The sequence below is a fragment of the Oncorhynchus clarkii genome, chromosome 18, assembly GCF_045791955.1.
Source record: "Oncorhynchus clarkii lewisi isolate Uvic-CL-2024 chromosome 18, UVic_Ocla_1.0, whole genome shotgun sequence".
NCBI classification, from domain to species: domain Eukaryota; kingdom Metazoa; phylum Chordata; class Actinopteri; order Salmoniformes; family Salmonidae; genus Oncorhynchus; species Oncorhynchus clarkii.
This window is the reverse complement of record NC_092164.1, coordinates 50,082,806-50,098,778: the sequence shown is the minus strand read 5'-3', so window position 1 is coordinate 50,098,778 and position 15,973 is coordinate 50,082,806. Positions and strand designations below refer to the sequence as shown.

Below are 15,973 nucleotides of genomic sequence, written 5' to 3'. Positions count from 1 at the left end.
TTGGTTGGTTGGTTTCTGTGTGCTTGTGTGTGCATGTGTGTGTGCCTCAACCCTACACACACATGCACAGTCATTCCCTGAAGGCTGTATGTCTATGGCTTCTACCCTATATATTACATCAGGGCCGAAGGAAAGGAGCATTGTGTTAATAACAGGGTTTTCATAAAAGGAAAGCTGTCTCTCTAGCCTGTTCAGTGTGTGTGCATGTGTTTGTGTGTGTACCTGTCCAGTGTCTGTGTGCTATAGAGTGCAGTGCTGTATCCGTCCAGCAGGTGTGCGTGTGTCTGGAGGATGATGATGTTGTAGGTCACCACGGCAACTAGCATGACAACCATCTTCAGCTCGTAGTTGATCCTCAGGAACACAGAACATGACACCAGACCCAGGATACAACAGTAGATAAAATACTACAGTGAGAGATACAGAGGGTTGGAGAGAGAGCAAGAGAGAGAGAGAGAAAATGAGAGAAGGAGGGTGGAGAAGGAGGGTGGGAGTGAGAGAGAGAGAGAAAAGGGGGAGAGGGGAGAAAGAAAGAGAGAGAGAGAGGAGGCGGGAGAGGGTGGATGGGAGAGAGAAGAGAGGGAGAAAGAGGAGGGGAGAGAAGGGATGAGAAGTCAATAAAATATTTTATATCCAATCTTTTGAGATGATATGCAGTGCCTTCAGAAAGTATTCACACCCATTTAGATTTTGGATTTAGATTTTGAATTTAGATTTTGTCACTGGCCCTACACACAATACCCCATAATGTCAATGTGGAATTATGATTTTAGAAATTCTTACAAATTAATTAATAATGAAAAGCTGAAATGTCTTGAGTCAATAAATATTCAACCTCTTTGTTATGGTAAGCCTAAATAAGTTCAGGAGTAAAAATGTGTTCTATAAATCACATAATAAGTTGCATTCATTCACTCCGTGTGCAATACTAGTGTATGATTTTTGAATGACTACCTCATCTCTGTACCCCACATAATAATCTGTAAGTTCCCTCAGTCGAGTAGTTAATTTCAAACACAGATTCAACCACAAAGACCAGGGAGGTTTTCCAATGCTTTGCCAAGAAGGTCACCTACTGGTAGATGGGTAAAATAAAAAGCAGACATTGAATATCCCTTATAGCATAGTGAAGTTATTAATTACACTTTGAATGGTGCCTCAATACACCCAGTCACAACGAAGATACAGGTGTCCTTCCTAATTAATTAGCTGGAGAGGAAGGAAACCGCTCAGAGATTTCACTATGAGGTCAATGGTGACTTTAAAACAGTTACAGAGTTTAATGGCTGTGATAGGAGAAAGCTGAGGATGGATCAACAACATTGTAGTTACTCCACAATACTAACCTAAATGACAGAGTGAAAAGAAGGAAGCCTGTACAGAATACAAATATTCCAAAACATGCACAAGGCACTAATGTAAAATTGCAAAAAATGTGACTAAGAAATGTACTTTATGCCCTGAATACAAAGTATCATGTTTGGCGCAAATCCAACAGAACACATCACTGAGTACCACTCTTCATATTTTCAAGCATGGTGGTGGCTGCATCATGTTATGGGTATGCTTGTCATCGGCAAGGACCAGGGAGTTAAAATAAATGGAATGGAGCTAAGCAGTCTGCTTTCCAACAGACACTGAGAGACAAATTCACCTTTCAGCAGGATAATAACCTAAAAGAAGGCCAAATATACACTGGAGTATATTACCAAGCCAACATTGAATATTCATGAGTGGCCTAGTTACAGTTTTGACTTAAATCCGCTTGGAAATCTATGGCAAGACTTGAAAATGGCTGTCTCGCAATTATCAACAACCAACTTGACAGAGCTTGAAGAACTTTAAAAAATAATAACGTGTAATTATTGTACAATCCAGGTGTGCAAAGCTCTTAGAGACTTACTCAGAAAGACGCACAGCTGTAATCGCTGCCAAAGATAATTCAAACATGTATTGACTCAGGGGTGTGGATACTTATGTAAATGAGATATTTCTGTATTTCATTTTAAATAAATGTGAACTTTGTCATTATAGGTTATTTGTTGGAGATAGGTGAGAAAAACATGTATATCTAATCCATTTTGAATTCAGGCTGTAACACAACAAAATGTGAAATAAATCAAGGGATATAAAATCTTTCTGAAGGCTCTGTAGACAGATGGAGAGAGTCAAACAATAGACTAGACTCTACTTTATGACTCTACATTAGCAAGCCATAACAACAGTTCCTCCCAAAAATGTCCAGTCAACATTTCCCCCCCAAAACTATAATGGACATCATATATCCTGGCCTATAAAAAATGGAATATGGCTCTTTATGGGCTGAGGGAGTATTATGGTCCATTAAGGGCGAGCTGGGCCAACACAGGGCAATGGATCAGAACAAGTTACTGAACTAGAGGAAGGATGGTAGGGAGTGAAAGAAGGAAGGAAGGAAGGAAGGAAGGAAGGAAGGAAGGAAGGAAGGAAGGAAGGAAGGAAGGAAGGAAGGAAGGAAGGAAGGAAGGAAGGAAGGAAGGAAGAAAGAAAGAAAGAAAGAAAGAAAGAAAGAAAGAAAGAAAGAAAGAAAGAAAGAAAGAAAGAAAGAAAGAAAGAAAGAAAGGAAGGAAGGAAGGAAGGAAGGAAGGAAGGAAGGAAGGGTCAGCAATAAAGAGCGAAGTATATAGTATAACTAAATATGTGGAGAGCAGTGAATCAGGACTAGCTATTACTGGCTGAAGAGGGTAAACACCATTCATTTAGAAGATATGAGAAATGGGTCCGGGCTATTAGCAAAGAGAAGTGAAAAAAAAGAGAGAAAAAATAAAGGAATAATACTGATGCAGAAAATAGAGGGAATTGGCTCCCAGTCAAGACTAATGGTGAAGGGAGATGTGTGAATGAAAGCCTGAACTAGAAGTAGGGGCCACATTAAATCAGATTGCGGGCTGTGAATGGCCACAGGAGCATATGCATCAGTGGTGAAAAGTGGATAACCACAATTATTCAAAAGAAATGGGTCCAGTGTATAAAGAAAAACTATTTATAAAATGGGGGATGAGATTGAGGTGTTGGACACTATGGAGGAGGGTCATGATGTGTAAGATATTATTGTTAACTATTAGATAAAGTTGTACACAGAAGGTAAAAAATAAAAATGAAAACTGTGTATGAAAATGGACTGGATCTGTTCATTAATTTTTTTCAGTTCACATGAGTTCCTTGAGGTGTAAAACATCAGTAATGAGCTTGTCAAGCCCTATTCAGCAAGGCTGTTCTCTAGTGCTGATAAACACTAAATCAATACTAAATCTCAGGAGGACAGAGTTTTTGCTTCCTACAGACAGAGATGATCTTGCCACAGACGTAGCTAGGAGTGAGTGATTATGTAGGCTGTGTGTGAAGTGTGTGAAGCAAGGCGGGAAGACTAGGGCTGTCGCACAAGTAATTCAAATGCAATTAATTGAGGGAAAAACAGTTGTGACACCACACCAGATGCGAGCCAGTTTCCCATGAACTTGAACTACTTTTGACTATTAAGATGAAGGAGAGGAGACACGGAGAGGAAGCCACTTTATACTATTGAGATACTAAAAAAAACAAGGCCACTTCTAGAGCCCTCTCAGTGTCACCACGACACATTGACAGCAGCACAGTGTCTCTCAGTTCTCTGTCAGCTGTTGTAAGCCTGCTGTGAAAACACACAGAGTAGATCAACAGTCTACAGTCTACACAGTCACACACAAACACAAACGGATTGATTGTGATTGATGTTAAGCAACGTTTATGATAGACAATGTAAACAAACATTACTTTTGTGGCCCTGGTTAAAGAAATATGAGTGTTGACTTTAAATGGTTTACAAAGGAGGGACTTTTCTACTATGAACTAATAAAAACAGAACGCTAGTGACAAACACTAACTTAATGAAATCCAATATTGGAACCATGGAATAATCCCCAAAATTCTGACTCTTCCTGAAAGGAAAGCAAAAGCTAATTTTTCACCTGAAGTATTATAAATATTTGAAACCCAGGTATGACCCAGAGTAGATGTTAGTGGCGTAGCCAGACATTAGTTGGGTGAAAAAAAGTAACAATATATACAGTACCAGTCAAAAGTTAGGACACACCTACTCATTCAAGGGTTTTTCTTTATTTGTACTATTTTCTGCATTAAAAAATAATAGTGAAGACATCAAAACCATGAAATAACACAAATTGAATCATATAGTAACCAAAAGGTGTTAAACAAATTAGATTATTCAAAGTAGCCACCCCTTGCCTTTGATGACAACTTTGCACACTCTTGGCATTCTCTCAACCAGCTTCATGAAGAATGCTTTTCCAATAGTCTTGAAGGAGTTCCCACATATGCTGAGCACTTACTGTCTGCTTTTTCTTCACTCCGCAGACCAACTCATCCCAAACCATCTCAATTTGGTTGAGGTCGGTTGATTGTGGAGGCTAGGTCATCTGACGCAACACTCCATCACTCTCCTTCTTTGTCACGTAGCCCTTACACAGTGTGTTTTGGGTCATTGTCCTGTTGAAAAACAAATGATAGTCCCACGAAGCGCAAACCAGATGGGATGGCGTATCGCTGCAGAATGCTGTGGTAGCCATGCTGGTTAAGTGGGCCATGAATTCTAAATAAATCACCAACAGTGTCACCAGCAAAGCACCCCCACACCATCACACCTCCTCCATGCTTCACGGTGGGAACCACACATGCGGAGATCATCCGTTCACCTCCTCTGTGTCTCCCAAAGACACGGCGGTTGGAACCAAAAATCTCTAATTTAGACTCATCAGACCAAAGGACAGATTTCCACCGGTCTTATGTCCATTGCTCGTATTTCTTGGCCCAAGCAAGTCTCTTCTTATTATTGGTGTCCTTTAGTAGTGGTTTCTTTGCAGCAATCTGACCATGGCCTGATTCACGCAGTCTCCTCTGAACAATTGATGTTGAGATGTGTTTGTTACTTGAACTCTTTGAAGCATGTATTTGGGCTGCAATCTGAGGTGCAGTTAACTCTAATGAACTTATCCTCTGCAGCAGAAGTAACTCTGGGTCTTCCTTTCCTGTGGCGGTCCTCATGAGAGCCAGTTTCATCATAGCGCTTGATGGTTTTTCCAAGTTCTTGAAATGTTCAGTATTAACTGACCTTCATGTCTTAAAGTAATGTATGTTTCTCTTTGCTTATTTGAGCTCTTCTTGCCACAATATGGACTTGGTCTTTTACCAAATAAGGCTATCTTCTGTATACCACCCCTACTTTGTCACAACACAACTGATTGGCTCAAACGCATTAAGCTGTCATCAAGGCAAAGGGTGGCTACTTTGAAGAATCTAAAATCTAAAATATATTTGGATTGTTTAACACTTTTTTTGGTTCCTAGATGATTCCATATGTGTTATTTCAAGAAAAACACTGGAATGAATAGGTGTGTCCAAACGTTTGACTGGTACTGTATTTTTTAGGAGAGGAAACAGCTAATCTCATGCTATTCTACACATTTTGCCATGAGACTGAGAGAAAATGATGCTGTTTTATAGCCAATCTCATGCTATTCTACACATTTTGCCATGAGACTGAGTGAAAATGCTGGTGTTTTATAGCCAATCTCATGCTATTCTACACATTTTGCCATGAGACTGAGAGAAAATGATGCTGTTTTATAGCCAATCACATGCTATTCTACACATTTTGCCATGAGACTGAGAGAAAATTATGCTGTTTTATAGCCAATCTTATGCTATTCTACACATTTTGCCATGAGACTGAGAGAAAATGATGCTGTTTTATAGCCAATATTGTGCTATTCTACACATTTTGCCATGAGACTGAGAGAAAATGATGCTGTTTTATAGCCAATCACATGCTATTCTACTCATTTTGCCATGAGGCAGAGCGAACATATTGCATTTTTAAGCTAATTAAAGTTCAAATATACTGTAGGTGTGTTTACTGTGATAAAGGCACTGGATTATGATCTGTCTTGTTTGCTAAATGAACAAATGAAGTAGGCAGTGGCATGGTGCGTATAGCCATAGAAGCACAGTGACATGGTGCGTATAGCCATAGAAGCACAGTGACATGGTGCATATAGTCATAGAAGCACAGTGACATGGTGCATATAGCCATAGAAGGACAGTGACATGGCGCATATAGCCATAGAAGGACAGTGACATGGTGCATATAGCCATAGAAGCACAGTGACATGGTGCATATAGCCATAGAAGCACAGTGGCATGGTGCATATAGCCATAGAAGCACAGTGGCATGGTGCATATAGCCATAGAAGCACAGTGACATGGTGCATATAGCCATAGAAGCACAGTGACATGGTGCATATAGCCATAGAAGCACAGTGACATGGTGCATATAGTCATAGAAGCACAGTGACATGGTGCATATAGCCATAGAAGCACAGTGACATGGTGCATATAGCCATAGAAGCACAGTGACATGGTGCATATAGCCATAGAAGCACAGTGACATTGTGCATATAGCCATAGAAGCACAGTGACATGGTGCATATAGCCATAGAAGCACAGTGACATGGTGCATATAGCCATAGAAGCACAGTGACATGGTGCATATGGCCATAGAAGCACAGTGACATGGTGCATATAGCCATAGAAGCACAGTGACATGGTGCATATAGCCATAGAAGCACAGTGACATGGTGCATATAGCCATAGAATCACAGTGACATGGTGCATATAGACATAGAAACACAGTGACATGGTGCATATAGCCATAGAAGCACAGTGGCATGGTGCATATAGTCATAGAAGCACAGTGACATGGTGCATATAGCCATAGAAGCACAGTGACATGGTGCATATAGCCATAGAAGCACAGTGACATGGGGCATATAGCCATAGAAGCACAGTGACATGGTGCATATAGCCATAGAAGCACAGTGACATGGTGCATATAGCCATAGAAGCACAGTGACATGGTGCATATAGCCATAGAAGGACAGTGACATGGTGCATATAGCCATAGAAGGACAGTGACATGGTGCATATAGCCATAGAAGCACAGTGACATGGTGCATATAGCCATAGAAGGACAGTGACATGGTGCATATAGCCATAGAAGGACAGTGACATGGTGCATATAGCCATAGAAGCACAGTGACATGGTGCATATAGCCATAGAAGCACAGTGACATGGTGCATATAGCCATAGAAGGACAGTGACATGGTGCATATAGCCATAGAAGCACAGTGACATGGTGCATATAGCCATAGAAGCACAGTGACATGGTGCATATAGCCATAGAATCACAGTGACATGGTGCATATAGACATAGAAGCACAGTGACATGGTGCATATAGCCATAGAAGCACAGTGACATGGTGCATATAGCCATAGAAGCACAGTGACATGGTGCATATAGCCATAGAAACACAGTGACATGGTGCATATAGCCATAGAAGCACAGTGACATGGTGCATATAGCCATAGAAACACAGTGACATGGTGCATATAGCCATAGAAACACAGTGACATGGTGCATATAGCCATAGAAGCACAGTGACATGGTGCATATAGCCATAGAAGCACAGTGACATGGTGCATATAGCCATAGAAGCACAGTGACATGGGGCATATAGCCATAGAAGCACAGTGACATGGTGCATATAGCCATAGAAGCACAGTGACATGGTGCATATAGCCATAGAAGCACATTGACATGGTGCATATAGCCATTGAAGGACAGTGACATGGTGCATATAGCCATTGAAGGACAGTGACATGGTGCATATAGCCATAGAAGCACAGTGACATGGTGCATATATAGTGACATGGTGCATAGCCATAGAAGGACAGTGACATGGTGCATATAGCCATAGAAGGACAGTGACATGGTGCATATAGCCATAGAAGCACAGTGACATGGTGCATATAGCCATAGAAGCACAGTGACATGGTGCATATAGCCATAGAAGGACAGTGACATGGTGCATATAGCCATAGAAGGACAGTGACATGGTGCATATAGCCATAGAAGCACAGTGACATGGTGCATATAGCCATAGAAGGACAGTGACATGGTGCATATAGCCATAGAAGCACAGTGACATGGTGCATATAGCCATAGAAGCACAGTGACATGGTGCATATAGCCATAGAAGGACAGTGACATGGTGCATATAGCCATAGAAGCACAGTGACATGGTGCATATAGCCATAGAAGCACAGTGACATGGTGCATATAGCCATAGAAGCACAGTGACATGGTGCATATAGCCATAGAAACACAGTGACATGGTGCATATAGCCATAGAAGCACAGTGACATGGTGCATATAGCCATAGAAGCACAGTGACATGGTGCATATAGCCATAGAAGCACTGTGACATGGTGCATATAGCCATAGAAGCACAGTGACATGGTGCATATAGCCATAGAAGCACAGTGACATGGTGCATATAGCCATAGAAACACAGTGACATGGTGCATATAGCCATAGAAGCACAGTGACATGGTGCATATAGCCATAGAAACACAGTGACATGGTGCATATAGCCATAGAAACACAGTGACATGGTGCATATAGCCATAGAAGCACAGTGACATGGTGCATATAGCCATAGAAGCACAGTGACATGGTGCATATAGCCATAGAAGCACAGTGACATGGTGCATATAGCCATAGAAACACAGTGACATGGTGCATATAGCCATAGAAGGACAGTGACATGGTGCATATAGCCATAGAAGCACAGTGACATGGTGCATATAGCCATAGAAGCACAGTGACATGGTGCATATAGCCATAGAAGCACAGTGGCATGGTGCATATAGCCATAGAAGCACAGTGACATGGTGCATATAGTCATAGAAGCACAGTGACATGGTGCATATAGCCATAGAAGGACAGTGACATGGTGCATATAGCCATAGAAGCACAGTGACATGGTGCATATAGTCATAGAAGCACAGTGACATGGTGCATATAGCCATAGAAGGACAGTGACATGGTGCATATAGCCATAGAAGCACAGTGACATTGTGCATATAGCCATAGAAGCACAGTGGCATGGTGCATATAGCCATAGAAGCACAGTGACATGGTGCATATAGCCATAGAAGGACAGTGACATGGTGCATATAGCCATAGAAGCACAGTGACATTGTGCATATAGCCATAGAAGCACAGTGGCATGGTGCATATAGCCATAGAAGCACAGTGACATTGTGCATATAGCCATAGAAGCACAGTGACATGGTGCATATAGCCATAGAAGCACAGTGACATATCCCACTGGGCACAGACATCAATTCAAATCAAATCAATTTGTATGTGTTACATGCGCCGAATACGACAGGTGTACGTACCCCTTACCGTGACATGCTGACTTACAAACACTGAACCAACAATCAGGTTCAAGAAATAAAGTTAAGAAAAGATTTACTAAATAAACTAAAGTAAAAAAGAGAAGAAAAAAATAACAATAAAATAACAATAACGAGGCTATATTCAGGGAGTACCGGTACCAAATCAGGTTAGTCAAGGTCATTTGTAAATGTAGGTGGAGGTAAAGGAGGTAAAGTGACTATGCATAAATAATAAATAGCGAATAGCAGCAGTGTAAAAACAAAGGGGGAGGATGTCAATGTAAATAGTCCGGGTGGCTATTTAATTAATTGTTCAGCAGTCTTGTAGCTTGAGGGTAGAAGCTGTTAAGGAGCCTTTTGGACTTAGACTTGGCGCTCAGGTACCGCTTGCCGTGATGTAGCAGAGGGAACAATCTATGACTAGGGTGACTGGAGTCTTTGACATTTTTTGGGGCCTTCCACTGACGCCTAGTATATTCAGTTGAAGTCGGAAGTTAGGTTGGAGTCATTAAAACTCATTTTTCAACCACTCCAAAAATATCTTGTTAACAAACCATTGTTTTGGAAAGTTGGTTAGGACATCTACTTTGTGCATAACACTAGTAATTTCTCCAACAATTGTTTACAGACAGATTATTTTATACAGACGCGTTCTGTCTCCTAGAGATGAACGCACTTTGGTGCGAAAAGCTCACCTCAATCCCAGAACAACAGCAAAGGACAGTGTGAAGATACTGGAGGAAACAGTTACAAACGTATCTATAAACACAGTAAAATGAGTCCTATATCAGCATAACCTGAAAGGCCGCTCAGCAAGGAAGAAGCCACTGCTCCAAAACCGCCATAAAAATGCCAGACTACGGTTTGCAACTGCACACGGGGACAAAGATGGTACTTTTTGGAGAAAGACCTATGGTCTGATGAAACAAAAATAGAACTGTTAATGACCATCATTATGTTTGGAGGAAAAAGGGGGAGGCTTGCAAGCCGAAGAACACCATCCCAACCGTGAAGCACGGGGGTGGCAGAATCATGTTGTCGGGGTGCTTTGCTGCAGGAGGGACTGGTACACTTCACAAAATAGATGGCATCATGAGGGATGAAAATTAGGTGGATATATTGAAGCAACATCTCAAGACATCAGTCAGGAAGTTAAAGCTTGCTCACAAATGGGTCTTCCAAATGGACTATGACTCCAAACAAACATCCAAAGTTGTTGCAAAATGGCTGAAGGGCAACAAAGTCAAGGTATTGGAGTGGCCATCACAAAGCCCTGACCTCAATCCTATAGAAAATATGTAGGCAGACCTGAAAAAGCATGTGCGAGCAAGGAGGAATGGGCCAAAATTCACCCAACTTATTGTGGAAGCTTGTGGAAGGCTATCCGAAACGGTTGACCCAAGTTAAACAATGTAAAGGAAATGCTACCAAATACTAATGTAAACTTCTGACCCACTGGGAATGTGATGAAAGAAATAAAAGCTGAAATAAATCATTCTCTCTACTATTATTCTGACATTTCACATTCTTAAAATAAAGTGGTGATCCTAACTGACCTAAAACAGGGAATTTTTACTTGGATTAAATGTCAGGAATTGTGAAAAACTGAGTTTAAATGTATTTGGCTAAGGTGTATGTAAACTTCCGACTTCAACTGTAGGTCCTGGATGGCAAGAAGCTTGGCCCCACTGATGTACTGGGCCGTACACACTACCCTCTGTAGTGACTAAAGGTTGGATGCCGAGCAGTTGCTATACCAGGCGCTGATGCAACCGGTCAGGATTGTTAGGTTCTTATTTTTCAGAGTAAATAACCCACGGACACTAGAGAGGTTAATAACCCACGGACACCCAAAGGTTCTGTACAGCTGTAATCAGACCGCAAAACATTTTTCTCCATCACAGTTATATACATCCTACTTAAGACATTCCCTCTCTCCATCCTTAGTTTATGCCCAACAGGAACAAGGTAACCAGATACTAAACCCTGATTACTCCCTTAAGGGGAACTGACCTCACCCCTCACCTCCTGACCTCAACCCCTCCTTCAACAAATCCACACATATCCATCTGTCTTCCCTATATCAACACGTCGCTCTCCTCTCCTCCATCAAACACATTCCTAAGCCTTCTGGCTTTCTACAGACTCTTTCTATTCAAAGCTTCTTCTCTATCATTTATTTAATATCTCAATGTTCAAAGTTTAGCCGATTCCAACAGGATGCTCCTGGTGGTGCAACTTTTGGGGATCTGGGGACCCATGCCAAGGTCTGTAATACCAACTTGTTTCAAGCAGACCCCCATAGTCCCTGTGCCCAAGAACACCAAGGTAACCTGCCTAAATGACTTTCACCCCTTAGAACTCACATCTATAGCCATGACAGGTTTTGAAAGGCTGGTCATGGCTCACATCAACACCATCATCCCAGACACCCTGGACCCATTCCAATTCACATACCGCCCCAACAGATCAAAATCTAGATGATGCAACGTCTATTGCACTCCATACTACCCTCACCCACCTGAACAAAAGGAACACCCATGTAAGAATGCTGTTCATTGACTACAGCGCAGCATTCAACACCATAGTCTCCTCCAAACTCATCATCAAACTCAGGACCCTTGGACTGAACACCTCCCTTTGCAACCGCATCCTGGACTTCCTGACGGGCCTCCCCCAAGCGGTGAGGGTAGACAACAACACATCCGCCACACTGAGCATCAACACGGGGGCCCCTCAGGGGTGTGTGTTTAATCCCCTCCAGTAATCCCTGTTCACCCACGACTCCAACACCATCATACATTTTTCCCCCCTTATTTTCCCAGGTAAGTTGATTGAGGACACATTCTCATTTTCAGCAACAACCAAGGGAATAGTTACAGGGGAGCGCATGACTCCAACACCATCATCACATTTGCTGACGACACAACAGTACTGGTACTCCCTGTATATAGCCATGTTATTTGTATATTTCTATAACTATGCACTGTTGGAAAAGGAGCCAAAAGTAAGCGTTTCACTGTTAGTCTACACCTGTTATTTACGAAGCATGTGACAAATGACATTTTATTGATTTGACTGACAAGTAGAGAGCATACATTTTTTTAAACAGATTTTCCAGTTTGATTGGACTTGGGCTTGGCTTCCCTGTGGGTGGCCCACCTGTGCCTACACGGCTGGTAGATTACTCACAGGTAAGTAGAACTTATTTCCATCTGTGAGGTGGGTGTGGCTGTGGGAGCTGAGAATGCTGTCATTGGTCAGGTTCATGGTAGGGTGTGTGGTCAAAACCTCATCTTCCAGGAAGAACTGGAAAGAGGTTTTTGAAGAGAGAAAGAAGAGAAGTTAGATTTTAGCCCTACTAGGCTGTATTCCAGTGTGATCTACCAGTGGAATGACATTCATTACATTGCAAGTACCATTTTGATGGCTATAACGTAAGACTCGCCTGCCAGTTTTGCCTGGCACATCCTCTACACTCACGCGCACACACACACACACACACCATGTTGAACACAGCCATGACCAGTATAAGAGCGGTGGTTGTCATGGTGAGGACCAATCGGAGCCAGGGTTTGTTGGCGATGATGATGCGTGAGGAAGTAGGGAGCCAGGGGAGAGAGCACCACGATCCTTTACCTCCCTGCTGAGAGAGACAGAGAGAGAGAGGGAGGAAGGAAGGAAGGAAGGAAGGAAGAAAGGGAGGGAGAGAGAGAGAGGGGACAGTGAGACAAGCAGGGGGACAGATAAAATGACAATGGGACAGGGAAAAGAGATCAGAATAGTGAGTAAAATCTTAAGTAGAGAGAAAGAGACCAGAGACAGAGAGACCAGAGACAGAGAAAGAGAGAGAGACCAGAGACAGAGATACCAGAGAAAGAGAGACCAGAGAAAGAGAGACCATAGCTACCGTTTTACGGGCTCCTGACCAACTCTGTAATTTTACGGGGCTTTTTTGTTGGCTGATCTTAATTGTACATAAAGTTTCTGCCATCGTTTCCTATGACCGAAAAGAGTTTCTGGACATCAGAACAGTGACCACTAATCTCGATTTGGATGAAGATTTCTACTTTACAATTACATAAATCTTATCAACGGGACGTGAAGAACTGTAATATCCTATGTTTCTCGGAGTTGTGGCTGAATAAGGACATGGATAATATGCATCGGCACGACAGGACGGCAGCGTCGGGTAAGCTCAAGGTGGGAGGTTCTGCTCGCCGGAGTTAGAATAGCTTATGATAAGCTGTAAACCATACAATTGACCAAAATAGTTTTCATCTATATTTTCCGTAGCTCTCTATTTACCACCACAAACTGGTGCTGTCAATAAGACCACACTCAATGAGCTGTATAGGGAATAAGCAAACAAGAAAATACTTATCCAGAGGCAGCGCTCCTAGTGGTCGGTGATATTAATGCAGGAAAACAGAAATCTGTTTTACCTCATTTCTACCAGCATGTCACCTGTGCAACTAAAGGCAAAAAACTCTAGATCATCTTTATTCCACATACAAAGCTCTCCCTGGCCCTCCATTTGGCAAATATGACCATAAAATGCTCTACATGGTCAATCCGATGTCTGCAGTGGCCACACAGCCTTTACTACAATATGACTTCTGCAGAAGTCAGGGCATTTATACTTCTTGTGCTTCGCGTAGCAGAGCAGACCTGTTGTGAAGGAAGTTGTCAAGGAAGTGAGTTCGAACACCACCAACCGTCAACCAAACATGTCAATGCAGAGCTATACGGAGCATTCCGCATTGTTACAACATTTTTGAGACACACGGCGCTGCGTCACACCCTCAATACGGAGCCTCCGACCACATTTTTGGATCAAGCATAAATTGCCTTTAACTCTATCCTCATGATTCCTGCTTACAAGCAAAAACTCAAACAGTACCAGTGACGCGCTGAATACGGAGGTGGTACGATGAAGTGGATGCTGAGCTACAGGACTGTTTTGCTAGCACAGACTGGAATGTGTTCCGGGATTCATCCGATGACATTGAGAAGTTTACCACATCAGTCACCAGCTTCATTAATAAGTGCATTGATGATGTCGTCCCCATAGTGACGGTATGTACATATCCCAACCAGAAGCCATGGATTACAGGCAACATCTTGGCCTGAGCTAAAGGCTAGAGCTGCCCCTTTCAAGGAACAGGACACTAATCTGGATGCTTCTAAGAAATCCCGCTACCCTCCAATGAAACTACTACTACGCCGGCTCTGAGAATGTGGCAGGGCTTACAAACTATCATTGAAGCTGATTACGTTCTCTGTAGCCCGTTGTACGACCTGTAGCCCTTTCCTGCAGTCAATTACCAAAAGTTCCCTCTTTGGCCTCATGGGTGGAATGTTCATATTTTTAAAATGATGAAAATCCCGTGTTTCTATGTCAAACACTTTTGTTATATTTCAGTCTTATGTGATGAATATAAAGTGTAATATTGGAATGCAACCTCAAAATGTTATGCATTTCAACTGTATATCAGACATGGTACAGGTGTCTTCCTTTTTGAGGTAGGGAATTAAAGTAATTGTGTTTCAAAGTAGATGTGTTTAAGACTACTAATAATCACTCTGTGTGACCCTGATTTAACCTATGCAGTAAAAGGTTAAACAGGTTAACATTCACAAGACCACAGGGCCAGACGAATTACAGCTGGCAAGTGTTTTCACTGACATTTTCAACCTCTTCCTGGCCAAGTCTGTAGTACCTACATGCTCAAGCAGACCACCATAGTCCCTGTGCCCAAAAACGCTACAATAACCTGTATAAATGACTATCGCCTCATAGCACTCACATCTGTAGACAAGAAGTGCTTGAAATGCTGGTCATGGCTCACATCAACACAATCATCTCAGACACCCTGGACCCACTCCAATTTGAATTCCGCCCCAACATATCCACAGATGACAATCTCTATTGCACTCCACACTGCCCTCTCCTACCTGGACAAGAGGAACACCTATGTGAGAATGCTGTTCATTGACTACAGCTCAGCGTTAAACACCATAGTGCCCTCCAAGCTCATCACAAAGCTAAGGACCCTGTAACTGAACACTTCCCTCTGCAACTGGATCCTGGACTTCCTGACTGCCCCCCCCCCAGGTGGTAAGGGTAGGCAACAGCACACCTGCCATGCTGACCCTCAACCCAGGGGCCCCTCAGGGGAGAGTGCTTAGTACCCTCCTATACTCCCTATTCACCCACGACTCCAACACCATCATACATTTCCCCCCCCTTATTTTCCCAGGTAAGTTGATTGAGGACACATTCTCATTTTCAGCAACAACCAAGGGAATAGTTACAGGGGAGCACATGAATCCAACACCATCATCACATTTGCTGACGACACAACAGTACTGGTACTCCCTGTATATAGCCAGGGGAATAGTTATAGGGGAGCGGGAGGGGATGAATGAGCCAATTGGAAGCTGGGGATGACTAGGTTGCCATGATGGTATGAGGGCCAGATTGGGAATGTAGCCAGGACACCACGGTTAACACCCCTACTCTTACGATAAGTGCCATGGGATCTTTAGTGTCCACAAAGAGTCAGGACACCCGTTTAACGTCCCATCCGAAAGACAGCACCTTACGCAGGGCAATGTCCCAATCACTGG

The 15,973-nt window shown here is 42.6% G+C and overlaps 1 protein-coding gene across 2 annotated transcripts in view; it reads right to left on the bottom strand.

The window, feature by feature from the left end:
* The window catches only part of LOC139372698 (adenylate cyclase type 2-like), an 86,124-nt gene that overhangs the window by 17,463 nt on the left and 52,688 nt on the right, over positions 1 to 15,973 (bottom strand). Inside the window, exons 16-18 of one of the 2 annotated variants that reach the window (XM_071112486.1) lie at positions 12,846 to 12,986; positions 12,533 to 12,649; positions 223 to 407 (exon numbers count right to left, since the gene is read on the bottom strand). In XM_071112486.1, the coding sequence (XP_070968587.1) occupies positions 223 to 407; positions 12,533 to 12,649; positions 12,846 to 12,986 (443 nt within the window). The remainder of the gene's footprint in view (positions 1 to 222; positions 408 to 12,532; positions 12,650 to 12,845; positions 12,987 to 15,973) is intronic. The other variant, XM_071112487.1, reaches the window with a different exon arrangement.